At 44.1% G+C, this 26955-nt stretch overlaps 1 protein-coding gene across 1 annotated transcript; it reads right to left on the minus strand.

The window, feature by feature from the left end:
- On the minus strand, positions 1-26955 carry LOC309595280 (immunoglobulin delta heavy chain-like). The gene is made up of 7 exons (XM_082322045.1): positions 26823-26955; positions 23959-24328; positions 5042-5097; positions 2355-2639; positions 1605-1667; positions 1009-1128; positions 1-535 (listed from the first exon to the last, which is right to left on the minus strand). The coding sequence occupies exons 1-6, from the start codon at positions 26893-26895 to the stop codon at positions 1010-1012; spliced, it is 966 nt and encodes a 321-aa protein (XP_082178171.1). The 5' UTR covers positions 26896-26955; the 3' UTR covers positions 1-535; position 1009.

Below are 26955 nucleotides of genomic sequence, written 5' to 3' on the forward strand. Positions count from 1 at the left end.
TAGAAAATTGCCACTAATAAAAGCTTCTAAAAATTAAACTATACAATGCTGCCTCTGTGCCTGGGATCCCTAAGCAGAAAAGCATTTCTTCTGTAGACAATAAGGTAATATGACCAGAGGTGGTATTTTTAAAGCATAGTAAGTATAAAGTCAATTTTAAGTTTTTGAAACTATCTAAGCAGTTTGGATGCTGCAGTGCAATGGATACAGGAGTAGGAGAGCGAACTATTCCTGCCTAGCACAGGGATGATTTCTTATGGAAATAAGAAATAAAAAAAAAATCATTCTAACAATTAATGAAACTAAGCTAGACAAAAGTTCAGCAGTATTAGCTGTCTAAGAAAGCTTCCAGATGGTGTTAACTGAAGAGGATCTTGTTGAAGTAAAGGGACTCATAGATCTGCAGGAGCTGGGCGGGGGTGTTGATTCTTTAGATGTTTATTGGTAGCAAAGCTGACCAATGGTGTTTAAATTATCCTGCTGTGTGTTCTTTCCTGCTCTTCTTCAGCCCATTGCTGGCTCACTTACCCAGTACCTGAAAAAGCAAACAATGTTTGTTTCAAATTCTTATTCACATTTAATGCAGTAGTGCCGAGTTTCTGTTAATCTGGAATGGATTGGAGAATTTTTTTTTTTTGTCATTTTGGCTACCTGATCTTCAGAATTTTCCCTCCTCCTTTTCCAATCCCCCTTTTCACATTTGTTGGCTTTTGGGATTCTCCCTTTATAGTTCTTGCTGATCTGGACATTTATCCAGACTTCGTGCTCTGCCACTTGAAACAACCAGCAGAAGATTTCTGATAGAACCTGAGATGCTCTGGACTAGCCTGATACAAAGGCAGTTTGGGGATGAGGTGCAATTTGGGGGTTCCATTAATTTATCCAGTGGAAACAGGGACAGCTGAACTGATGTCACTCCTTGTGGGGTTACAGAAGGATGCAAAGCCAACTGGTCACTCCTTACACTTGCCTTCTGTGTTCCCAGGGACCCAATGACAAGTTTCCTACCTCAGAAGAGAAACAGCTTGATACTCATGAGTGTATTGAAGGCGATGCTTTTTGCCAGCAGGACTCTCAAACCCAAAACAGCTATGAACAGCATATTCACTTTCTCCATTTTGAAATCTGCTTTAAAAAGGAGAAGAGGGAAGAGTGTGTGGTCTTGATATTATCCCCACTCCCCCACCTCTCCCTCCTCCCCCCAAAAAAGAAGGAAGATCCACACATCATAGGTGGATGAGGGAAGCAGGAACAAAAGAAAAGATGACAGAGGAATGTATCAAGTGCAGGAAAGAGAGGAGATGTCTGCTCAGTGAGGAATTTAGTTCCCGTTGCTGTTTTATCCCATGGAAATTTGTCAGCTATTTAGTCTGTTAACCTGAAACAGCAGGTTGTTTCTCAATAAGTATTTCCAATTCTGACATTTCTGCACCAGAGAAAGGAATTTTTCATGTTTTGGTATTGAGTCCACAAAAAGTACAGCTTATTGCTCAGTAAGTATCTACAATTCAGACATTTCTGTACCAAAGATAATGCATTTTCATGCATTGTTACTGAATCCCCAATAAAGTAACCATACTCTATTGTTCCTTTAGGCAACGAACCTTTTGTAGAGTCATCTGTAATGTTGCAAGCATTAATTGTTTCAAATTCTTCAGTTTTCTCTTCTGTTGAATAATTGAGAGACTTTAAATTGTATCCAAACTGTATAAAACAAAAATTACACAAAACACACCTATAGCTCATTTTCCAACAATAGATAAGCAGTATTGGAGAATCAGATGGCAGGTCATTAATTCTGAGATTAACTTGAAGAGAAAAATTAGCTTTCTATGTGCGATTGCAGAAAAAAACCAAACAGGATTGTTGTGTTTTATTTTCTCTCCCTTTTGAAATGAACTTTACCATAGGAAAAGAACAATTTAAAAAGTGATCAAAAAATAACCAAAAGACTTGGGGGAAAAAAAAAATCACGTCCTTCTTTTATTTTGTGTTTTCATAAAAGTTATTTCAAACTTTCTTCTAGCAGGCATGTATACTCATGTCCCTTGAACTATTTTGCCTTAGATAAAGGTAGACTTGCAAATATTAGAGGGTTTGGGGGGGGAGGGGTGGTGTTTAGGGGGGGTTGTTTGTTTTTTTCTTTTTTTGGGAAGAAAACTCCAGGTGCTTAAATAGTTGAATTAAGGTCATGTATACTAGGTGCTTTTGAATATCTCATCTTCACCTAACTAAGCACCTGAATATCTTTCTGACTGTACTTACTTGTTCCTGCTAGGTTCTCAAAGGGCAAGAAAAAATCTTGGAATATGCATCTCCCAGAATCACGTTGCGTTTGGACCACAACACTGTACCTGGCAGAATTACGCTGGCTGTAGTCTTGTTCCCCTTGTGCATAGCCTTGCAGGTCACCTCTGCATCTGGTTCCACTCCAACTACCTTCATAGTACTATACATCCCCACAGATGTGACAAGAGGTGCCTTCAGATCATATACAATGTCACTCTTGGGCACATCAAGGCTGATGTTCTTAGGGTAGAAAGTCCTTGCCAAACAAGCCACGTTCAGTTTATTGTCATATTGTTTGGGTTCCTTTGATTTAAGCACAATGACTTCTGGGGCAGATTCTTCTTGACTGTCTGAAAAAGAAGCATCATTTTGGGATGACTTTATTTTCTGCATACTTTTCTGAGAGCTAAATCATCTATAGTTCAGATATAGTCCAGCCATGTCTGCCCCCTGACAGCTGAGTGTCTTTCTGTGTTTATTTCTTCCTCATGTTTCCCAAAGAGCAGATCAAAGACAGAAAAGGAGTATAAGGGTGGGATTTTCATTGGAGCTTCTAATCCCTTGGGCTCCTAAGCTTGTTTTTACCAGAACTTATATATACATAAAAAGTTAATTCCCTCAAGTGAGGGACCTTGAAATAAGGAACTTTTAAGAGTACAACACAAATGATCATATTAATTTTGAATTCATAACAATTTAGATACTTTTTATTGCCCAAAAATCTGTTACCTGATGAGGCTAAAAGGCTTAACCATAGCTCATAGGGAGAGAAGACAGTTTGCTGCTCCACTCTACAATGCTGTTCCAATGAATGGGATTACTTGCAGATACAAAATAATGTTGCTAAAATGGAAGATGAGGTTAAATATTTCATTAAAAAATGTTCAGTTCCAAGGATGTTTTCTGTCCAAATTCTGTTCTTTTTGAAAGTTTCTGTAATATTTCTGTGTGGAACTTGACCCAGGCATATAAACCTCTCAACACATGAATAGTGTTATGTGAGCTCTGGAGAGGCTTCCAAGTCATGAGACCATCTCACTACATAATGCTGAGCCATCCTGAAGAACAACACTGGGGTGTCTAACAGAGGAGTTTAGTGCCATTCCAAATACACCATCTATTCTGTCTTTTCTCTGTCTGTCCCTTCTGAAAGAAACAGATCTCTTGTAGATCCTTAGGGATGTTTCTACTGGGGGGATGTGGGGGGGAGCGGTTATATTTGTATTGCACACAAAAAGCAGTTAATATACTTATGCAAACAATCGTACTTCTTTTTCCTCTTAATCTTACAAAATCACAGAATTGGCTCTATAGTCCATCCTATTGTGGATCTTGGCTTCCTCCAATGAGAAGTATACAGGGAATGAACCAAGTAATTCCTTAGCTATTTTCTTACTAAATTCTCAGGAGGAGACATCTCAAAAACTGGGTAGTGATTAAAGGAGTTTTCTATGTTTTTTGTGCTTGGAGATTCTCAGGAGGTCCTGCTCCTGCAGTGTTCTTAGCTGGTTTAAGTCCTTTTGAATATCTTCCATGGGAAAAAAAAAAGGCACTACAAAGAGTCAGGATACCAGCATTCTAGAAACCTGGAAAATCTATTCATGACTTTGGAGGAACCAATAGTTTCTAAAGCCTACTGTTCAGGGAAAGACCTTTTTTCCCTCTTTCCTGAAGAACAGGAGTCATGACAGCAACTACTGATATAACAGTTCTGAAATTCAGTTTGTTTTAAAAAGCATGCAAGATACTTTCTGTGTGGAAACTGAACCTCACATTAGGACTGCTGTGTTTGTCTGAAAAGGCAATACTATTAGACTTTCATCCACCAACACCTTTTATTGGTTGATTGTTCATGGTAGAATACTTTTTGTACTGATAACTGGCAAGTTTATATTAGCGTAGACTGAGGTTGGGCTGATGGAAGCTGTCCTACTTTTGCAAATGATGTTTTCAAAATAGTATCTTTGGATTTCCTACTCCCACAGGAACTGGAGCTGCATTCATCTACCCCAAAACAGGCATGTAAGATGCCCTAAAGATTTGAAGGCAGCTGTATAGCTGTATGGGGATTGCAGATATGAGCTAGCACCTAAGAGAGTCCCATGCCTGTCTGGGGACCGTGTGTGTTCAGGTGGTGGTATGCAACTGTACGTTTTGGGACAATAAAAATCAACCCAACAAACTCACCCATTGCCCCAACTTTCACACTGTCACACAGAAGCTGGGGAAGATGGTCCATCCTTATAACGACCACATTCAGAAGAGTGCCATTTCTAAATATAAAAGGCTTGCTCACATTTCAAGCAGTTGCTGCAAAACCTAATATGCCCTGTATTTCTATGGGAACTACTTTCTCCTGAAACTCTTTATATCTCCTTTTTTCCTTTTCATACACCTTAGTGTTACACAAAAGAAAGCGAGCAACTGCTTTCATCTCGTACTGAAGCTGGGCTAAGATACTATCCCCGCTGGTTATAAACAAGAGTCTTAAATTTAGCAGTGCGGCTATAGGAGGGGGTGAGGATCTGTGGAGTAATGATGATGCACATAGCTAGGAAGCTATCCTTGTTGTTCATGAAAAGCTTTGTTAACTAAATATGAGCTGAGGACTCAAACACCTGGTTGGAGAATGCATGTTCAAGAGATCCAAGAAGGCAGAAATTTCTCATTATGCTATCACATCACACAATCCCTTTGTTCACCCCACCACAAACTTAAGAAATACATTAGCAGTAAAACAAGTGGAACTTACTTGGCTCAACTGAAAAAGTGATCCCAGTTCCAAATACAAGCTTGTCTGTTGCCACACTGTTTGCACATAGTCAAATAAACCCACTTTCCTCACCACGCTCCAAAGGTGTATAAAATCAGGGAATAAAACGAGAGCGGTTTGCCCAAAGGATCCATACATGGACTGTCATGAAGTCACCAATACTCCAAAGTCACCATTGTTTCCAAAATCATGAGAGGAGAAAACAATAATTTCATAGTAGAGTGATTTCAAACAACTTGATCCAGGCCAAAGCTTTTAAAATCCTTTTCTGCTAGCTCATTAAGCAATATACTTCCAGAATAAATGCTCATAGGAATTCTGCAGTTCTCTTCTTCAACACATTCCCTTTTCCTTTCTTCCTCAAAATATATTGTTCCTTTTGCAGTCTCAGGTTTTCGTATGGGACTATACAGTGTTTGTGTCACTGTGCTACTCCAAGTTCTCCACACAGTGGTATACTTAGTTACAAAAAGTGCCTCTTCCTTCCCTTTTACTGTACAGTATTTCATATGAGACAGGTAGTCATATAGCCCAGATACCACATGAAGAAACCACATAGACTTTAAAGTAAGGACCTGAAGCTGGGCCAAAAGAGGGGATCTGAAGCTGCTTGGGACTTGTAGGATTATAATGAAGGATTATATGTTGCTCTGAGAAGGCTCAGATTTTAATCTAATGAAAATGCAAAAATTGTTTGAGTATTATTCTACAACAATTAGCAAAACTCTTCAGAGTTGCAGAAGTGTTCTGTTTTTTTTTCACTTTGAACTATTTTTTGTTGCCCAGGAAGAAGAGGAATACGCTCAACCTGGGGTTCTAGAGTTGTTATCTTTCTGGATGGGCCAGTGCTGAAGGTCATTTGGTGCCTCAGGAAGTCTATATCATGCTTTTGCTATCTTTAAAAGTGAAAAAGAAATGATTGTTCCTTATTAGGTAGAGATATATTCTTCCATGGGAGGAGTTATTAAATAAGGATTTTGCTCTGGATGATGCAAAGTGGATTGATCAAATCCTGCATGATGGACAAGTTCTGCATCCTTAGTGCCACCTGCACCTAAAGACTTGTGTGAAGCATAATATGCAGGCGAAGATAAATTTTGTTTGAATACATTCCTCATGTGTAGGCTGGACAGCAAAGCAGCTGACACTTCAGTGATTACTAAAGAAGCAGAACTGTGCTGGCTAGATATTGTCTGACTGTAACTGAAGATGCTATAAAAGACAACCTTGCAATGTAAGGATGTAAACACAGCCACATGATACCAGGAAATTGCCTTTAATTAAAACATTAATCACTTGGTATTTGCACTGGGGTAAGTGTATGAGTACTTCCCTCCCCAGCCCCAGACAGTGTTTAAACAGAAAAATCCTTGAAAATTGACATGCCATGGTTCTCTTACCCTGAGGTAGTAACTTTAAGCTAACCTCCCATTAACAGCTTTATAGGGAAAAAAAGAAGACCTGGGTACAGACGGGCACAGGTGGTGTACTAAGGAAATATGATTTAGTACTGCTTTCTAACTGCTCTCAAGCTGGAAGAGGGCAGGAAGGAAGAGAAATTTATTAACATCCTGAAAGAAAAGAAAAAAATGACATGTACAGGAAGATGATAAGGCAATTGTGAGCTAGTATAGGATTGATCTACCCAAGTGAAAGGGACAGCAAGGGGAAAGGGTGCGAAACTATTAGTCTTATCATCTGCTGAAGTGGTGTTGAAAGTTGGCAGTGAAGGATAATAAACATACACAAAAAATGGGGTGGGAGGGGGACCTCTAGCTGCTGACCATGGCATAAAGAGGCCACAGCTGGAAATAGAGTGGATGGGCCCTGCTCTCTTCCCTGAAGCTATTAGTTGCCTGGGTGATTCCAGGCAAGCTCTAAGGCCTCCTTAGAGTTTAGCAGCAGTGGAGACTCTGCAGCTCCCATCTCCCACAGCAATCTATAGCCCATGAAGGTGTTTAAGAATGAATGCATTAACTTACATTTCCTATGACAGTGAGGTAAGTTGGTATTGTATGAAACTCGGAAAATGTTCCTTGAAGTCATCCTTGAGGAGAAAATGAATGAGAAGAAACTGTAGCTGTTATGGGCAAAGACAAGGAGATCATGATCTGGGCCATGGAGTAAAATATTAATCATGCAGTTCAAGAGGGAATTAATGCATGATCTCTTAAATCATTGACCTGAAGAAGAAACAGATGTGGAAAAGGGGTGAAGGGGGGGAGAACTGTAATACTAAGATTGAAGTGGTGGATAGAGGGGCATTGTTTGCTGCAAGCTGAGATGATGATAGAGGGGCCCATTTCAATGATGATGCTCAGTAGTAGAGTGTAGGATCATAATCTGTGTGCCTAGTCAGGGAAAACTGGAGCTGTCTTCCAGCCACATGGTGTTAGAGTCTTTGTATGTAGCTTCCAGGGGCTGCATTTGAGGTAGTCATCTGAATGTTGTGGAGAGAGAGTCATGCCCCAAGTGCAATTGACTGAGCTATTTCGTCTGTCTAAAATACCTTGGGAAGTGACAAATTTCTTCTTAGAACCAATTGTTTCTCTGTAATGGATACAAAGGGGATACAATGAGTAACTTAGACGGAAACTTCTAAACTGTAGCAGGCAAAAACCTATCTGCTGAACTGGTGTTGATAATTATATGTTCAAAATCAAATGGTCTTGAACCCAACATCCATATTTGAGTGCAAGAAAAACTGTCATGGCATGTAGTGATTGTCCCATAGCTTGAATCACAATCAGCATCAAATGTGTTCTTCAGGATGCAGTTGTCTGTGGGCAGATGACGTGAAGTAGTGGAGTATGTTGCACCTTCAGGCTTTTCAGGAAGTCAGTTTGTGTTGGGTGGTTCAGTCTCCTTCAACCACTGTGATACCTAGTCCACACAGTGATGAACAGTCATACAAAAACATTTATGTTTTCATTTCAGTGTCAGGTGACACCCCTTCTTTGATGTCTTTTGAATGCTGCATTTTGTCTTCCTCTGCTCTTTTATTGCTGGATAATCAAACCACACATCAATTGCCATAAATTAAAAATAGCATTGCCAGCCACTTTTATGGTAGATTAAGGTAATAATACAACTCTCCTACTGAAATGATATAAAGATATATTTTTAATAAACTTCTAGAGATTTAAGGTAGGATATTTTCTTAAGAATGTCAGGAACCAGCTGTCCCAAACACATTAACTGTCAGTTTCATTTTTTCTTATGTATCAGGACTATTCTGGACCTAAAATTATTTATATCTCTAATATTTTCATGCTCTAGCAAAATGAGTCTGTGATGCACAAATTCTTCAGAGGTTAATTTTGCTTGGCATCATTGCCTCTTTATCTGTGTGGATCTTCTAAAATTTGGGAAGGGGACAGATGGGGCATGGTGTTTGTCCCAGAAACACAGAATCACAAAATCGTTGAGGATGGAAGGGATGTTAGAAGATTGTCAAGTCCCAAGCCCCTGCTCGAAGCAGGGTCAGCTAAAGCAGGTCCCCAAGGGCCATGTCTAGTTGAGTTTTGAATATGGAGACTCCACAACCTCTCTGGGCAACCTGTTCCAGTGCTCAGTCACTCTCACAGTGAAAAACTCTTTTTTATGTTTAAGTGGAATTTCCTGTGTTTCAGTTTGTTTCCATTTCCTCTTGTCCTGTCCCTGGGTACTACTAAGAAGAGTCTGGATTAATCCTCTTTAGTCCCCTCCATCAGGTATTTATATAGATAAGATCTCCCTGAGCCACCTTTCCTCCAGGCTGAACAGTCTGGTTCTCTCAGCCTCTCCTCCTATGACAGATGCTCCAATTCCTTAATTACCTTTGTGGCCCTTCCCTGGACTCTCTCCAGTATGTCCTTGTCTCTCTTGTACTGGGAAGACTAGAACTGGACACAGGACTCCAGTTATGGCCTCACCAGTGTTGGGCAGAGGGGAAAAAATCACCTCCATCACCCTGCTGGAAACACTCCTTCTAATGCAGTTCAGGAAGCTTTTGGCCTTTGCTACAAGGGCCCTTTGCTGGCTCATGTTCACCTTGTTGTCCATCAGGACCTCCAGGTCCTTCTGCCAAGTTACTTTCCAATCGGTTGGTCCCCAGCATGTATCGGTGCTTGGGCTTATTTCACTCTATGTGCAGGACTTTGCATTTCCCTTCACTGAAATTCATGAGGTTCCTGTCTGCCTAGTTCTCCATCCTGTTCAGATTCTTCTGAATGGTAGCAAAACAACTCCTTCCAGTTTTGTATCATCTGCAGGCTCACTGAGGGTGCACTCTGTTCCACCATCAAGGTTATTCATGATGTGAAAGTGCATCAGACCCATTCTTGATCTTGAGGTAGTAATGGCCTCCAGCTGGACTTTATGCTGCTGACCACAACTCTTTGAGACCAGCAGTTCAGCCAGTTTTCAGTTCAACTCATTGTCCATTCATTTAGCCCATACATAACTGGTTTGTCTATGAGAATATTACGGGAGACAGCATTGAAAACTTCCCTAAGATCAAGATAAACAACATCCACTGCTTTCGCATCCTTCACCAAGCCAGTCATCTCATTGCAGAAAGCTATCATATTAGCTAAACACAATTTCTCCTTCTTATATCTATGCTTACTACTCCCAATCATCTTGTCCTTCATACACCTGAAATGTTTCCCTGGATCCTTTTTTCCATCATCTTCTCAGGGACTGAGGTGAGGGTGACCAGCCTGTCATTCCCCATATCCTCCTTCTTGCCCTTCTTGAAGATAAAATTGACATTTGCTTTTTCCAGTTCTCATGAACCTTCCTGGATCCCCATCAACTTAGATAATCAAAAATTATCAAAGAGCAGCCTCACATGACATTGCTTAGCTCCATCAGCACTTGTGGGTGCATCCTGTCAGGTCAGAAAGACTTGTGTGTGTCCAGTTTGTTTAAATGTTCTTTCAACCTGATCCTCATCAGCTGAGGAGGGTCTTGGTCTTCCTTGCTCTAGACTTTCCCACTGACCTCAGGGGCCTGGAATTCCTGCAGGTAATAAAGAATTAATAAAGAATGCAGCAAAGGTGGCATTGAGTACTTCAGCCTTTTCTGTGCCCATTGTCATCAAGTCCCATTCCCATTTAGCAGCAGGACCATTTCCTCATGTCTTCCTTTTGGTGCTGACATACCTGTAGAAGCTTTTCTTGTTGCGTTTCCCATCCCGTGCCAGATTCATCTCTAGGTGGGCTTTGGCTTTCCTATCCCTATGCGTGCATGCTTTGATAGAGTCTTTATGTTCTTCTCAGGCCACCCAGCCCTGCTTCCCATACTTGTATATTTCCTTTTTATGTCTGAGTTTTGTCAGGAGTTCCTTGTTCATTCATGTAGGCCTTCTGCCACCTTTGCTTGGCTTCCTGTACATGGAGATGAAACCTGTACATGGGTTCTTGAGCTTGGAGGAGATGATTCTTGAAAATCAAGCAGTTCTCCTGGACCTCTGTTCTCTTCAGGACAGTCTCTCATGGTTTATTGGGCATAAATTTCAGGGTTTCAGTAGCATGGTGCTGCAGAGTTGTCCTTTACAGAAGGAGGTCACATACTGCTCTGTGCCTGTCACAACTTTTTCCAGCTGGCACTGAAACAGATAAAGCCAATCCACCAGGTGTCAAAACCTCAACCAATCAGAGGAGCATATGACTTCTCTTCTCAAATATATTTAAGAGAGGTCGCTAGCTAGGGTAAACGCAACAAAAAGGAGACTGTGATGGATGCACCCATTCTGACTGAGTGAACCGTGATTTGGTTCAGGCATCACCAACAAGTAGATCTGACTGAAATCAGCCCTGCTGTGCAACCTGTGAGAACTGTGCTAGGCCATATCTTCCCAGAAACTAAGGAATATAAGCCATGTCTTATCAGGAGCTAACAGTACCAGCCTGAGCTGGGACTAGACAAAACTATAACTGCTGTGGCTGCACTCCTGCACATACACCAAAGAGGGGGTTGGCTACAAGTCAATCACTTTACGCTATAAATATCTGTAGCCCTCCAAGCCTATTGAGCTCTCCTGTACGGCAGCAGGCTGCATGACAGTGATCTCCCCTTGAGCAGGGATGCCTCTCAAGGTTACTCCTTGAGGTTGAGAGATGCCTTACCTGGCATCCAATATCTATAATGAGGTAAGCAAAAGCAACATTTTACATTAGGCCTAAAGGTATAATATATGCTAGCGACATTTTTATATCCAGCTATAACTTAATTCTTAGAAGTGTAGTAAGTAGTAGTGTTTGACCGCCATCTAAACATGGTCTAAATTATCGTTTAAATTGTCATTGTCAAATCACTGTTTAATTATGATTTAATTATTGCCTAATCACCATTTGATTACCATTTAATTTTCATTCAATCATTGTTTAATTTCCATTTGATCATTGTATAATCATTAATAAAATCCTTTTAGTTAACCCACAGTGATGATTTCTCTTAATAATTCACCTTTGACAGAAACCTGAGATGAGACATAGGAGGAGACATGTGAGTACACACATGAGGACATACAAAAGACAGGAAAGGAAAGAGATGAGTGGAGACACAAAAAAAAAAAAAAAAAAGACACATGGAAGGGGACATTGTTGGGGAGATGATTGGAGCTGCTGTGCTGGAGAGAGGCAGTCCATGCCAGAGCAATACAGCCCTTGAAGTGAGTGCAACCCATGGAGGAACACATGCTGGAGCAGGAATTCTCCCAAAAGGAGAGTGGTCTGTGGAGGAACCACTTTCCCATGCAAGAGTATGTAAAACCCCTGAAGCGACTGTGGCCTGTGGAGAAACCCATGCCACAGCAGAAGAGGTAAGAAGCAAGAAGACACAGAGAAAATTAACAAGAAGCAAGGCACGGCAGAAACTATGAGGAACATGATCTCAACCTCCTGAGCTGCCCCTTGCCTCATCAAAGGAATTGGGAAGAACTGAGTATATCATGTGATGGAAGAAAAAGACACTGAGATGACAAGGGGGGAGGTGAGGTGTTGGACTCAGTTTGAACCTGGTGAAGGGTGCTTTCGTAAGTGTTTGTTTAGTGGTCTATGTTTTCTTTGTTTCTCAGTATCTAAATCATTATTAAAAAGTTATGTTACTAGGCAATAAAGGAAGTGAAATTCCTCAACATTCCTGTTTTGTCTGTGACACATGGAATTCTTCCAAGAAGGACCCTGAACAAGCCAAAGCAGTCCAGCATTGTGATCCTACTATTTGCTTTGTTCCCTCCTCTCAGAAGCCTGAACTCCACCATCCCATGGTCACTGCAGCAAGGATACCCCACTTTGGGGCCTTAAGGTCCTTGATTTTTATATCGGTTACTGCCACTGTTGTGTTTTTCCCCTTCTTTTTTTGTGATTTATTTTTATTCAGTCATAAGCCCTTTTCATGATGGTTTTCTTACTTCAGTCGTTTGCCTTACTATTTAACCACCTGGCTAGCTATGTTTTAGATTGTTTATTTATTTATGCCTGCTTTTCATTTTGTGTGAGTGTCTGGGGAATATCTCTTGCTAAAGTAACTACCTTGCTTTTCATTTGAGTTTTATAAATTTATTTGATAACTTCAGTTAATGCTGAAAGAAAACTGCAGGAAACATTGAATCCTGAAACTCAATCTTGAGTTAGGGAAGAAGAGGGAAGAGGAGGGGAAGCAAGGGCAGGGAAGTGAAAAGGAGATGAAGGAATTTTGCCTCCAGGATGGCATCCCAGGAGGATAAGAGTGGACTTGGAGGAGATGCCGTAGATGGCTTCTTTGTGAATGGTTGCTTTATTACCACAAGCCCACACTAGAAAGGCTCAGCTGCCTCTTTCCAGGAAAAAACCCTAGTATAATTCTTGGTCCCCAGGCAGTCTCTACTCTTACTTTAACCCACACTCATATTTCTGTAGCAGTATACCCTGAGTCTAGATCATTATACATCCATTCCTTTCATACCACAACAATAACTGGATTTGTACACAGTTTTCATTTGTAAGAACAGTCAACATCATCTGAACCGAAGATGACATATCCCTTGAAGAAGTGGGTGTGTATTATGATTTTGTGTGGACAGACCCCAAAGCCCACATGCAAAAGGCCTTCCAAACATAGAAAAGTATGCTGAACCCCCAGAATAAACAGACATACATAGTCTCACGGAGAGAGAGCTAACAACATAGATAAGACATTTTTAGTCATTTTGCAAAGCAAAAACTGTTCTGCAGTTCAGCTTCTAATATGGTCCACTGTCTAAATGGTATATGCAGAGATAAGGAGTGGGGGCTGACTTACTGTGGCTGTCTATGATACTTGTGAGATTCCCTAAAGAACACAAAACTACCCTTCAGCCATTTCACAGAAAGCCAAACTTGCCTTGAGAAGACTGGATGAAAACTGGTTCTGTACACAACTATCAAAAACTCTGATAACATTTCAACCTCCTCACCCTTCTTTTTGCCCTGCTCTTCACAGAAGAAGGATCTGCAGAGCTGATGACTTGGCTTTGAAAGGATGAAGCGCTGCATTGGACTCTCAAGAAAGGATATAGTAAAGCCAGGTTTTAGGTGTTTCCCAGCAGTGTGTTGGATCCAGCCCCATTCTCAGCTGCTATCAGTGAGGGGTATGCCAGGGATGTTCCAGGTGACTCACTCTGAGATCTTTTCCATCCCAAATATTTCTTTGCACATGAGAAAGGGTATCTGGAAATGAACAGTTGATAAGACACCAAGGAATCAATTTATCTATATTACTCCTTCCATTGACTCTTTTACATGGGATGCATTGACTATTAGGGTTGCAAGCACACATTGTCAGAAACACTTGTTCACATTAAATTGCAAAAGCAAGGAAAAATATTACTCAACCTCTCCCCAGATTCCAGTTTACATTGGAGTTTAATGAGAGGACAAGACAGGCTGCACTGGTCAGGTGTAGGACACGGTCAGACAAGCTTACTGAATATCCATCTATTTACATGTGACCATCCCCTTTTATCCCTTTTTCCCTGTGCTTTCCTATGTTTGTTCCTCCCCAAACCACCTTGATCCCTCCCTTTCCTTGACTTTGTTTATTCCAATAAACATCCTAAGGTGTTCCTGGCATCCCATAATGTGCCCTGTATCCCCAAGGCACTAATGGGGTTTTAGTTTAGTTTTAGGGTCTAGAGAACAAGTCTTACGAGGAGCAGCTGAGGGAGCTGGGGTTGTTTAGTCTGGAGAAGAGGAGGCTGAGGGGAGACCTTATTGCTCTCTACAACTACCTGAAAGGAGGTTGTAGTGAGGTGGGGGTTGGTCTCTTCTCCCAAGTAACAAGTGACAGGACGAGAAGAAACAGCCTCAAGCTGTGCCAGGGGAAGTTTAGGTTGGATATTAGGAAAAACTTCTTCACCGAAAGGGTAGTCAGGCATTGGAACAGGATGCTCAGGGAAGTGGTTGAATCTCCATCCCTGGAGGTATTTAAAAGAAGGGTAGACATGGTGCTCGAGGATATGGTTTAGTGGTGGACTTGGCAGTGATAGGTTAACGGATGGACTCGCTGATCTTAAGGGTCTTTTCCAACCTTAATGATTCTATGATTCTAATACTCCCCTCAGCCTGAAAGGTGCTCCAGAGAGCTCCTGTTGACTCATACTGATGAGTTTCAAACCTGGACCATGGAGCTGATAGCTCTCTTGGGACAGCCCTGGGAGGAGATGAAGCAGGGCCCCTCTTTTTCTGAATACATTATTGGAGATCACCTACCTGCCATTGTGCCTCTTCTGTTCCTTCATGTTTGTGGAGATAAACCCTTCATGAGCCAATCACCTGTGGTGGCCTGGGAGAAGCTGGCTCAGGGTATTATTTGGGTTCCCCTACCCGGGTACCTCTGTGTTCCTTTGTGTGTGGAGATGGCCTTTTTATCATATAAGTTAACAATATAAAGCTATACTTTGCTGATTTTACGGAAGCCTGTCTTGCTGTTCTTGTGTTTGCTGTAAGTTTTAATGCCAATATTAGAGCAGAAGTTGCAAGTGAATTAAAGGTAGTGCAGAATGAGTGAGAAAGAAGGTCTTTTAGGACTTAATTGCACTGCTCAGCATATTTTTTTCATGTTCTAATTACAGTGTGTAACTGATTGCTCTTCTGCAAATACAGAGAAGCAGGTATTGTCATGGTTTAGGCTGCAACGGGTCAAACTCACGTTAATCACAATGCAGTAATTGCATTCTTATGAAGAAGTTTGGATTTTATTGCCTCTGTGAAAGAATGATTACCAGCACAAAGAACACTAGAAGTTATAGAAAAGTTGTTACTTCTACTTTCACTTTCCTTGCTGACAGGAGTGATTGTTGTCAGGGGCATCGGTCAAGAGGAGCAGGCTGTCAAGTACTGAGATTCTGACCACATGAGCTTGCTCTAGGGTGTCCCTGGAGGACCTCCGCAGTCGGATGTCATGGAAGGTAAAGTCTTCCCACGATCACTTCAGGCTCAGGTGACTGATTTGTATGAGGTGGAGAGCATCATTATTCCACTGTAGTCAGCATTTGTTTGGCCACACCTGGAATGCTGTGTCCAGTGTTGGGCCCACTCATTCAAGAAAGACATTGGGAAATTGGAGAGGGTCCAGCAAATGGCCACCAATAAGATTAGAGGATTGGAGGGCTTGGCATATGAGGAAAAGTTGAAGGAATTGAGAGGAAAAAAAAAGAAAGCTAAAGGGACCTAATCACTTCCAACATCTAAAAGGTAGTTACAGAAAAGATGGATGTACTTTCTTCACAAGGGTGGCCAGGGACAGGACAAGAGGCAGTTGGCAGAAGTTGCCAAAATGAAAATTTGATCTGGCTATGAAAAAAATTATCTTTACCATGAGAACATTGGAACATATTGCACAGAGAGGTGGTAGAAATTTCCCTTGCTGGAAATATTCAATGTTTTGCTTGACAAGACTGTGGACAATCTAATCTAAGGCCCTGTTTTTACCAGATATTTGGACCAGGTGGTCTCCAGGATTCCTTTCCCACCTGGACCTCCTTGTGATTGAATGCTTTGGTGATTCTAAGAGTCTGGCTTTCTCCTGCAAGGAAAGATGAGGAAACACAGGCATCATCCCACAGCGTTTCCAAATCACAAAGCTGTCCCTAAAACCTCTGCCTGATTTTCAGGACTGATGCTGTTGTTTCAGCCCTTGAAAAATAGAGTGAAAAAGGGAAGCAGAAAAGGGACCACTGGTCATCTATGCCCTCAGCCAAAATGCTTCTTTTAGGTACGTACTCCCAGTGCATCACAAGGATACATCTACTGAATATATTTCTTTCTTCTTCTCCCCCTAAGGTCTTCAATTTAACAGCAAAACTAATGTAGGCCTGTGCTTTCTTCCACAATAGGCCCTGGTTATGGGGAAACTTTCCTTTCTTTCTAGTGTTAACACTGTTTGCATCTCTGTCTTGGTGTTGCTACCACAGGGGGAGGTAGAGGTGACTGCAAGTGTGAGGAGGCAAATCTCCAGTGAGAACTGTTTCTTGGACATGTCTCTGGAGATGCTGATCCAGATTTGGAAGGACGGGATGTAGTCCTTCACACAGCTAAAAAAGTTCCACCCCAGATTTTTTTATAGATTTTTCTTGTACCAGTGCTCATGGACTTTCTGTAGACAGCTGTGAGGAAGAGGTCGCACAGGGATTCCAGGCCTCAGAACTACCTGAGGCCTCTGATAGGAACCAGGCATGTGATGAAAACTGTTCAAGGGCAAAGGTATATCATGAGCACAAAATAGGTTATTTTGTTGCTCTGGTATGCAAGCTGTCTGGGCACTGATGAGAAACTGATAGTGCTTAATTAGAATTAGGTAGGGGAGTCAGGGCTAAAGTGAGATAATTCTGTCCAAGAAAGTAAATAACATCATAAATGAAATGAAACTGGCATGAACTGAAGGTTCAGAAGGGAGTCTTGGGATGGAAAGCTGCCTTCATCTGCATAACAGTATCAGTAATACCATATTGTTCCAAAATTGCCAGGTAATAGTGTCAGAAATACCAAATTTTGGTATGAAAGTAATAGAATTGGGACCAATGAGAAAAAAAGATATTTAGTGGCATGTTGTTTATTTGAGAAGTGTGGGAAGAAAAAAAGAAGGTGCAAAGGTGGCTAAAAGCTATGTTCAGGAAAAGAAAAAAATGGGGGATATGGTATAAAGTTGGGTGGAGAACAAAGAACTGAAGCAGAGGAAATCTTGCAGCAGTAGGATATCTACAGATGGTGGTGAACTGTGGACCCAAGCCCTCCAGGACCCTGTAAGGAACAGCATTCAACAAGATGCTGGACTCTCCAAGAAGTCTATGGTCAAAGGACTTGGTGTGGGAAGTTTAAATAAGAAAGGATTTTGTAAGGAGAGAGAGACTTTTACCTTTCTATGTGCAGGAGGAAAGGCAATAGAATTGCAATTTAGTAGTGCTTATGTGTGTGATGTCTAAAATTTCTTTATAGTAATATACTTGTATGTCAATACTAACATTAAACAATAGAATTTTAACTCAGTATTGCTTGTGTATTAATACTATTAGTAATAGAAGTTGGTTTATTAGCCTATTTAAGGTATTACTAGTTTCTTAGGGGTACATTGGTTAATCCATAAACATCATAACCATCTTGATCAGTTATGTCACAAGTCTCCAGTCTACAAAGGGAGAGTTGTACTTAGGAAGCAACAACAGCACTCTTCAGGGTGAGAGAGTCTGAAACTTTCCCCCATTCATGGACAAATGCTACAAGGTTGACAGGGAATAGGCATCTGAGAATGAGGAGGAAGGAGAACAAAAAAAATAGAAAAGCCCTAAAAACATTAGAAAAACCCCAAACTCTTCAGAGGACAAATGTTTCTACACTGAATCATAGAATCATAGAATGGTTTGGGTTGGAAGGGAACTTAAATATGATCTGCCATGGGTAGGGACACCTTCCACTAGACCAGGTTGCTCAAAGCCCCATCCAACCTGGCCTTGAATGCTTCCAGGGAGGGGGCATCCACAACTTCTCTGGGCAACCTGTTCCAGTGCCTCACCACCCTCATAGTGAAGAATTTCTTCCTAATATATAATCTAAATCTACCCTCTTTCCATTTAAAGCCATTAACCCTTGTCCTATCACTACATGCCCTTGTAAAAAGTCCCTCTCTAGCTTTCTTGTAGGCCCTCTTCAGGTACTGGAAGGCTGCTATAAGGTCTCCCCAGAGCCTTCTCTTTTCCAGGCTGAACAATCCCAACTCTCTCAGCCTGTCCTCATAGGAGAGGTGCTCCAGTTCGCTGATCATCTTTGTGGCCCTCCTCTGGACTCACTCCAAGAGGTCCATGTCCTTCTTATGTTGGGGGCCCCAGAGCTGGACGCAGTGCTCCAGGTGGGGTCTCACGAGAGTGGAGTAGAGGGGGAAAATCACCTCCCTTGACCTGTTGGTTGTGCTTCTTCTGATGCAGCCCAGGGTATGGTTTGCTTTCTGGGCTGCAAGTGCACATTGCCATGTCACATTGAGTTTCTCATCAACCAACACCCCCAAGTCCTTCTCCTCAGACCTTCTCTCTATCCATTCTCTGCCCAGCCTGTATTTGTGCTTGGGATTGCCCCGACCCATGTGCAGGACCTTGCACTTGGCTTTGTTGAACTTCATGAGGTTCGCATGGGCCCACCTCTCTAGCCTGTCAAGGTCTCTCTGGATGGCATCCCTTCCCTCCAGCGTGTCGACCATACCACACAGCTCAGTGTTATCGGCAAACTAGCTGAGGATGCACTGAATCCCACTGTCCATGCTGGCAACAAAGATGTTAAACAGCACCAGTCCCAGTACCAACCCCTGAGGAACGCCACTCATCACTGATCTTCACTTGGACATCGAGCTGTTGACCACAACTCTTTGAGTGCGACCATCCAGCCAATTCCTCATCCACCGGGTGGTCCATCTGTCAAATCCATGTCTCTCTAATTCAGAGACAAGGATGCCGTGTGGGACAGTGTCAAATCCTCTGCACAAGTCCAGGTAGATGACATCTGTTGCTCTTCCTTTATCCAACAATGCTGTAAGCCCATAGCAGAAGGCCACCAAATTTGTCAGGCATGATTTGCCCTTAGTGAAGCCACGTTGGCTGTCAGCAATCACCTCCTTATTTTCTACATACCTTAATGTAGTTTCCAGGAGAATCTGCTCCATGATCTTGCTGGGCACAGCAGTGAGGCTGACTGGTGTGTAGTTCCCCAGGTCTTCCTTTTTTCCCTTTTTAAAAATGGGGGTTACGTTTCCCCTTTTCCAGTCACTGGGAACTTCACTGGACTGCCACGACTTCTGAAAGATGATGGATAGTGGCTTGGCAACTTCCTCCGCCAGGTCCCTCAGGACCCGCAGATGCATCTCATCAGGTCCCATGGACTTGTGCACCTTCTGGTTCCTGAAATGGTCTCAAACCTGATCTTCTGCTACAGTGGGCAGTTCTTCATTCTCCCAGTCCCTGCCTTTACATTCTGCAACTTGGGTGGTGTGGCTAGAACACTTGCTGGTGAAGACCGAGGCAAAAAAGTCATGGAGTACCTCAGCCTTCTCCAAAGCATTCCAAAGCACTGAAGCAATTATGGAGACCTGGGACAAACAGAAAGTAAAAAGCTAATAATTTCTGTTTCTTTGTAAACACACAACTTTCATAAATACACATTTATACTGTGGAAATTAAGAGACACACATGAAAGAAAATCACAAGGAGGCAGGGATCCTCAGATGCTCACTCATATGGGAGGAGATCTAGAGCAATTAGGAGAAGTTGGGTCATGCTGGAGAGCCACACAATATGCATTTCACTACACAGCCTCTGAATTTCCAAGAACAGCTTCAACCTGTGTCATGAATTCTCACTTTTCAAACTGTGTCGCCCTCTTCTGCCCTTTACTGTAAGAGCTTCCTAGCTTCTGATTTGTGACTGCTTCAAGAAAGTAATGAAAAGACTGAATTCAACCATGCAATCTCTTTTTTTTTTTTTTTTTTTTCTTCTACCCCAGGACTTACTGAATGTGTGCAAAGGATGGTTTAGGAGGTGGCATCATGGGATGCCAGTGACAAACAAGACTGGGTTCTACATTTTTCTTCAGGGCAGCAGGTTCATTTGGGAAGGATGTGACATGGCCAAGTCTCAGTGCAGTGCAGGAGATAAATGGATAGATTCACAGCAGATCATGGCACAGCCATGTTTTCAAAGCACAGCTGGGTGAGACACTCAAGTATATTGTTTATTGCTGTGTAATTTTTTTCTTCAGTATCTTGCTCTATTCTTCCCTTTCAGAGGTCCATAAATCCAGGCATCAAAACCTGGAAAGCAGCAGACAGAGCCAGTGCCAACAGCACAATTAATAAATCTCTCTACATAACCAGTGTTAGGTTATCTATTGAATGTCTAATTACTGTGAACATGGACACTGAGACAAGATGGGAAAATCAGAGAAAACCAGTAACCCAATACTAATCTAAACAGTGAAAACAGAGCACAGAGAATCTACTACTCGCTGAGTCCACCCAATAAGGACATTTAGCGCATCATCTGGATTCTGCACCTGGGATGAAGTAACACTGGACACAAGTATAAATTGGGAGAGGAGTGGCTGGAGAGTAGCCTTGCAGAAAGGGATCTGGCATTGCTGGTTGACAGCAGGCTTAATGTGAGTTGGCAGTGTGCCCTGGCAGCCAAGAGGGCAAACCGCATCCTGGGGTGTATCAAACACAGTATAACTAGCCATTCAAAAGAGGATATTATCCTACTGTATTTAGTGTTGGTGCAGCCTCACTTTGAGTATTCTGTGCAGTTCTGCCCCCCCCTCAATTAAAAACAGATGTGAAGGTACTCGAATGTGTCCAGAGGAGGGCAACAAAACTGGTGAAAGGGCTGGAAGGTATGTCCTATGAGAAGCAACTGAGGACTCTGGGTTTGTCTAGCTTGGAGAAAAGGAGACTGCGGGGCGACCTCATTGCTCTTTACAGCTTTCTGAGGAGGGGAAGCAGGGAGGGAGCTGCTGATCTCTTCTCCATGGGATCCAGTGCCAGGATGTGAGGGAAGGGCTCAAAGCTGCATCAAAGAAGGTTCAGACTTGACATTAGGAAACATTTCTTTATCGAGAGGGTGGTCAAAACCTGGAACAGGCTTCCTAGAAAGGTGGCTGATGCCCCATGCCTGTCAGCGTTTTAGAGGCATTTGGACACTGCCCTTAATAATATGCTTTAACTTTTGGTCAGCCCTGAAGTGGTCAGGCAGTTGTACTAGATAAGCGTTGTAGGTCCCTTCCACCTGAACTATCCTATCCTATCCTATCCTATCCTATCCTATCCTATCCTATCCTATCCTTGTTAAGAAACAGGGAAACTCTTACCAGGATGACTTGCAAACAAAAAGGGGATGATAATCTAGTGACTTATTATTGGATAAAAGGAAGAGGATTTGGGGATTGAATACACCATATTATAAAGTGCTCTAAAAGGATTGTGAGAATATGCAAGGGAAGTGCTAAGGGAAGAGAAAAAGATGGAAAAAAGGAGGGATCAGGGTGATTCAGGGAGAGAGAAATGTGGGGAAACAGAGAAAAAGGGATAAAAGGGTCCTGTTGTGTGCATTGGGGGCTGGTCAGTTCATTTGTCTGGCCATGCCCTGCATGTGATCTCCACAGTCTGTCCTACCTTCTTATTAAAATCCATTTCTAACTATATTCCTAGGTGAGGAGGCTCTCTATTCTGTGTGCATGTGTGTGTATGGAGATCAAAGTGCCAGCAACTGGAGAAGAGACTGTGGATCATAAATGCCTGGGTCATGGTGGTGCCAGCAACTGGAAGGGAAATCATGGGTTGCAAGAACCCCTGTGCCTGGGGTACCAGCAACTTCAGAGACTGGAATAAGTGCATATTGTGTGAGTGTGTATGTCAATGTGTGCAATCACTACTGAATATCGAGCCAGACTAGCCAATGAGTAGGATAAGAGGCTTGGGAGCCAGGAGTTGAAGCAGCCATAAATCTGGGCCAGGTACTGGAGAAACAAAGGAATCTGAGATTTGGCTACTGGGAGAAGGGCGCAGGAGGTTCAAACCAAGTGCCAGAGTACAGGCCAGAGGTCTGGACCAGCTAGCAGAGAGACTCTTTTGTATGTGAAACAACTGGGAGACCAGGGGATCCAGGGCCAGCTACTGCATAGACTGGGTGTCTAAGGTCAGTTACTGGGGGGGGGAATAGAGTGTGTGTGTCTGTGGGTGGGTGGGTAGGTGCATAGAATCAGCAACTGGAGTTAGACTGTGAACCTCAGAAGTGTGGACAACTACTGGAGAGACCTGAGTGCCTAAGGCCAGCTACTGGAGGTCTCTACAGTGTACATATGTGAATATATATACATTTTTTCAATTAATGGCCTTTCATCTTGATCAGCCAGAGGGGGAAACAATATCAGGCTGTTTGTGCTGTTCATATTTGCATGAGTGCTGTGTTGTCTGTGTTTCTTGATCTGTGTGGCCAGCCATGTATATATGGTATACTGTGTCAGTGCACCTGTCAGGAATACATGCTCAGCCTCACTACAAGCCTGACCTGGAAACTATAGAAACCAACTTAGACTCACAGAATCAGAGTATGGTTGAGGTTGAAATGGACCTCTGGAAGTCATCAGGCCCAAACCCCCTGCTCAAGCAAGGCCACCTAGAGCCAGTTGCCAAGGACCACGTCCAGACAGCTTTTGAATCCCCCAAGGAGGTAGAATCCACAACCTCTCTGGGCAACCTGTGCCAGTGCTTGGTCACTCTCACAGTAGAAAAGTGTTTCCTCAAGTTCACAGGGAACCTGCTGTGTTGCAGTTTGTGCCCATTGCCTCTTGTCCTGTCACTGAACACCATTGGAAAGAGCCTAGCTCCATCCTCTTTACACTGTTCCTTTGGGTATTTATATATTGATAAGATCCCCTCCGAGCCTTTTCTTCTTCAGGCTGAACAGTCCCAGCTCTCTCAGCCTTTCCTCACAGAAGAGATGCTGCAATCCCTTAATCATCTTTGTGTCCCTTCACTGGAGTCTCTCCTATATATCCATGTCTCAATTGTACTGGGAAGCCCAGAACTGGACACAGCTCTCCAGGTGTGGTCTCACCAGTGGTGAGCAGAGGGGAAGGATCCCCCCCCTCAACCTGCTGACAATGCTTTGCCTAATGTAGACCAGGATACCATTTGCCTTCTTTACCTTCTTCCTTCCTCTTCTCCACCACCTTTGTGCTCTCAGAGGCACCTCCCACTCTCCTAATGGTCCCTTGCTTCAGGCTCCTCTCACCCAAAAAGGCTCATCAGCCCAAAATCCTTTCCCCTTGTGCAGTGAGGTTTTACACATGCTGCTGCAAACTGGCACTGCTCAGGCCCCACCCCAGGTCCAACATGTGACAAAGCATCCATTCACCCCTCTGTGCCTAAAGCTGTGAGGGTACCTACCCTCCAAGGGTATAACCCCCTTCTTTACAGGAGAGGGTTGGACAGGCAGCTTGGGGCAGGCAGATCTGGGCTGCACAGAGAAGGAGCCATGTGCCCTTCTGCAGCCCCTACACTGGCTCCACAGTGTCCCTGCCCAGAGACATGCCTTGAGGTGGTCCCTCTGTCCTCTCCTGGGATTGAAGGAGCACCAGGGTAGCTGTGAGGAAGAGGCAGTGATGGTAGCTTGTGGGGAAGTCTGTGAATGAAGGTGAAAAGTCTGCTGGAGAGGGGGGGTTGAGGATTGACCTGCCCATGGGACTTATTCACACATGAAATTTTATTTCTAACTTCCATTATAAATGTCAAATTTTACTGCAAATTCAGTTGCCCATGGATAGATTGGGCGTTCCGATATCTGTTAATCCCAAACCTCACTGATAGTTCCCAGAGAAAGTACAGGCAACTGTCATTTTGAGAAATGGCCCTGTCACCACAGCACTCCTCGCCCTTTTTGTGCTGCCTTTCCCTCCATTGGCATCACTGTGTGCTGCCTGGCACAGAAATAGGTGGCTGTGTCTAAGGCTGTAAGGGCACGCAGCTGCAGGGAGACTTTGTTTTTGTCTTTATCTGCAGAGATGGTGGCTCGGCCTTGGAAGGGTGGGGCATAGCCTGTGTTATTCCCAAAAGGATAGATCCAGCCTAAAAATTGCAGATCCCCTCCTGGGGCCTGACGAACACAATTCCAGTCATATCGAGGGCTATCCAGAGGTGCTCCCATTACACTACAGGTGAGTGGGAGTGATCCAGAGACCTTCCCCTCCTTGGGACCAGATGCCACCATCTTTATGGTGGAAAGGGTACCTGGAAAGACACAGGGCAGGTGTGGGATTTGAGTGTCTATGAGAAAGCTCATGGGTGCAGTAGTCCATTCTGGGGTTATACGGTGCACAAAAACAGAATTTTGGCCTTTAGTTCCAGGAGTTACCCCTGGAGGCAGTGGCTTGCCCAGACACCACAGACACATATTTCTTTGCACTGCCCAAAGGACTGCTGAGGCAGGAGACCCATGAGAACCTGGGTAACTGCTGCTAAACATGCTGTATCTTTAAATATGAATCAAGAAGCTTGGCAGAAGGAGAACATGGAGTCCCCAACCCTTCCCAGTCCTCCTGCTCCCTTCACCAGCTATGCCTGGACCCACACCCCCGTGCACAGAGAGTGCAGAGACCAGGCTGGGCACGGACATATGGGGAACTGGTTTGTCAGCTGCACATGAGCCCCAGACGGACAAGAAGCATGGAGCTCTTAAACCTCTCCAGGAAATGGCCTTTCCCTAGAAAATCCCAAGGCTGCTCAGGGTGAGACTCTGCACAACTCCTTGGGGCAGTTATTGGCTTTGTCTAGGAATGTCTTCCCCTTACTCCATGCTCAGAAAAATCTCTGAAAACTTCCCTCATCTGCACTGCACCAGCATCCCACCCCGCCTGAAAAGGGAAGATGATTTCCATGCAAGGATTCATCTTATGTAGTGGCATTTAGTGTTGGGCAGTAGCCAAGGACCCATCCTCTATGGGATCATGTCCTTCTGTTTTGGGGCAGGGAGAAGAGAAACTAAACCCCAAAGGGACACAGAGGGGAGCAGAGCCCAACTCTTGACTCCCAGAAGGGAGAGGCAAGACCTTGGTTGGGCAGATGGAGCCTGTGACTCTTCTGGCCCCATCACACACTCCCCAGCAGCACTGGGAACACCAGCCCAGGGGGACAAACCAGTGCCAGTGGCTGCATGGGTAGAGGTGGGCTAAGCATGCTGGGCTCATCTTTGGTGCTCATCTACACCCTTTGTGGGACTGTGGTCCAAGTGTACCCTCCAGCCCTGCAGGAGCACAAGTCAGAGCTGGGACCCTTCTGGGCCCTGCTAGGCTCTTCCAGCCCTGGCTCAGCAGAAAGAGAGGCATCCCCTGCTCCACTCCCTCTTCCCCAACAGTACCCTTCCTCTTCCTCCTCTTGCATCCACAAGAGTGTCTAGCTCTCTTTCCATCCTCTTTCCTGTGGTGCTTCATGCTGGTTCTTGTGTAGAGGAGATCAGTGCCCTGGGGTGGAAACTGAAGGGGCTGGAGGTAGAGCGCAGGCAGGAGCTCACTGGACCTGGTAGTCCCAGGGTGAGCAGAGACCTAGGGAGGATTTTGCCTGGTCCCTGTCTGGCTCCTGCAAGCTGTGCTAAGTCATCACATGCAGACGTAGTTGGTAGGGTCCTGAGGTTGCAGGATGCGCAAGACCAGAGATGTGCTCTGGGAGCTGCTTCTACAGGTGGTGGCTTGCCTGTCCACAGCAGCCACATATTGTGATGTGGAAGAACTGTGGTTGATGTAGGAGACAAACTTGGTACCCCCACACTAGGCAGCTATTGGTACAAGTGAAACCCATAGGTCACAGGCCTGGCAGGAGAGATGCATTAAGCCCTTGAGTGCTGTCAGTCCCTCTCCACCCACCACCAGCCACACCTGTGGGCTCACATCTGCCAAGACACATGGCCACAGCAACAAGCGGATAGGTGCAGGGTGCCCAGAGGCCCCCTATCACTTCCACCTGTTGTGCCCCTCACTCAGAGTTGCTCTCCACCACTGTCCATTCAGCCAGGGCATGGTGTTTGGTAGGGGGGGAAGGAGAATGCTAGGGGGCTACAGCCTGCTCCTCTCCCTTTTACAGAGGGAAGTTAAAGCTCTAAAACTGCCTCTGTTCCCCCACACAACCTTTCTCTCTCCATGGGCTGGATACCCCAATATGTGGATAAATGAGACGTGACAGAGCAGGAATGCATGGGATGGATAGGCATTACAGCAAGGCATGGAAGTACCTGGTCACAGAAATGGCCCTGTGTTCCTGGGACCCACCTTAACTCCTGCAGTCGCTGCCAAGAAGAGACATAACAGCATCAGGACCATCCTGACCCTGCTCCTTCTTCTCCAGCCAGAGCTAAGCCCAGAGCCAGCCTGGCTCCCCCCATTCCCACCCACAGCAGGACAGTGCCAGGCTGAGCGATGCTCTGGGGATCTGGAGAGAGGGGTCAAGATACCATGGGAGGACACAGCTCAGATGTGCCTAGGTCAGGAAGAGCCAGCTTGGGCTCCCATTCCTTCCAGCCCTGGGGCTGGTGAGCATCTCTTCTATGCCTGGTGATGGGGTACTGCAGGGCTACGTCAGATCTGCATCCTTCTATTGGTTCTCCAACCTCCACACATCCTATGGGAGGGCAGGAAAGGGCAAAGTATTTTGGGAATGATACAGGTCCCAGGCAGAGGGAAACACAAAAAACCCATGTCCATGTCCTCTTCCCAGGAAAGGGGGGGGCTCTCACCTTTAAGGGCTGCAGCAAAGGTGATGACCAGCATCCAGAGGAGCATTGCAGGCTTCCTCAGAGGAATTTGCATGGTGCACCGTGAAGTAAGAAAGTAAAATTGTGGGGCTGAGAAGAGCTCAGACCTTCTCTC

This window comes from Platalea leucorodia, assembly GCF_965183815.1.
Source record: "Platalea leucorodia genome assembly, chromosome: 9".
Lineage (NCBI taxonomy): Eukaryota > Metazoa > Chordata > Aves > Pelecaniformes > Threskiornithidae > Platalea > Platalea leucorodia.

Coding starts and splice junctions, on each gene's coding strand:
- LOC309595280 (XM_082322045.1), bottom strand. CDS start 26,895: ATGCAAATTCCTCTGAGGAAGCCTGCAATGCTCCTCTGGATGCTGGTC. Junction 24,329..26,822: donor CTTTGCTGCAGCCCTTAAAG/GTGAGAGCCCCC, acceptor GTGTCTTTCCAG/GTACCCTTTCCACCATAAAG. Junction 1,668..2,354: donor AGCCAGCGTAATTCTGCCAG/GTACAGTGTTGT, acceptor ATTATTCAACAG/AAGAGAAAACTGAAGAATTT.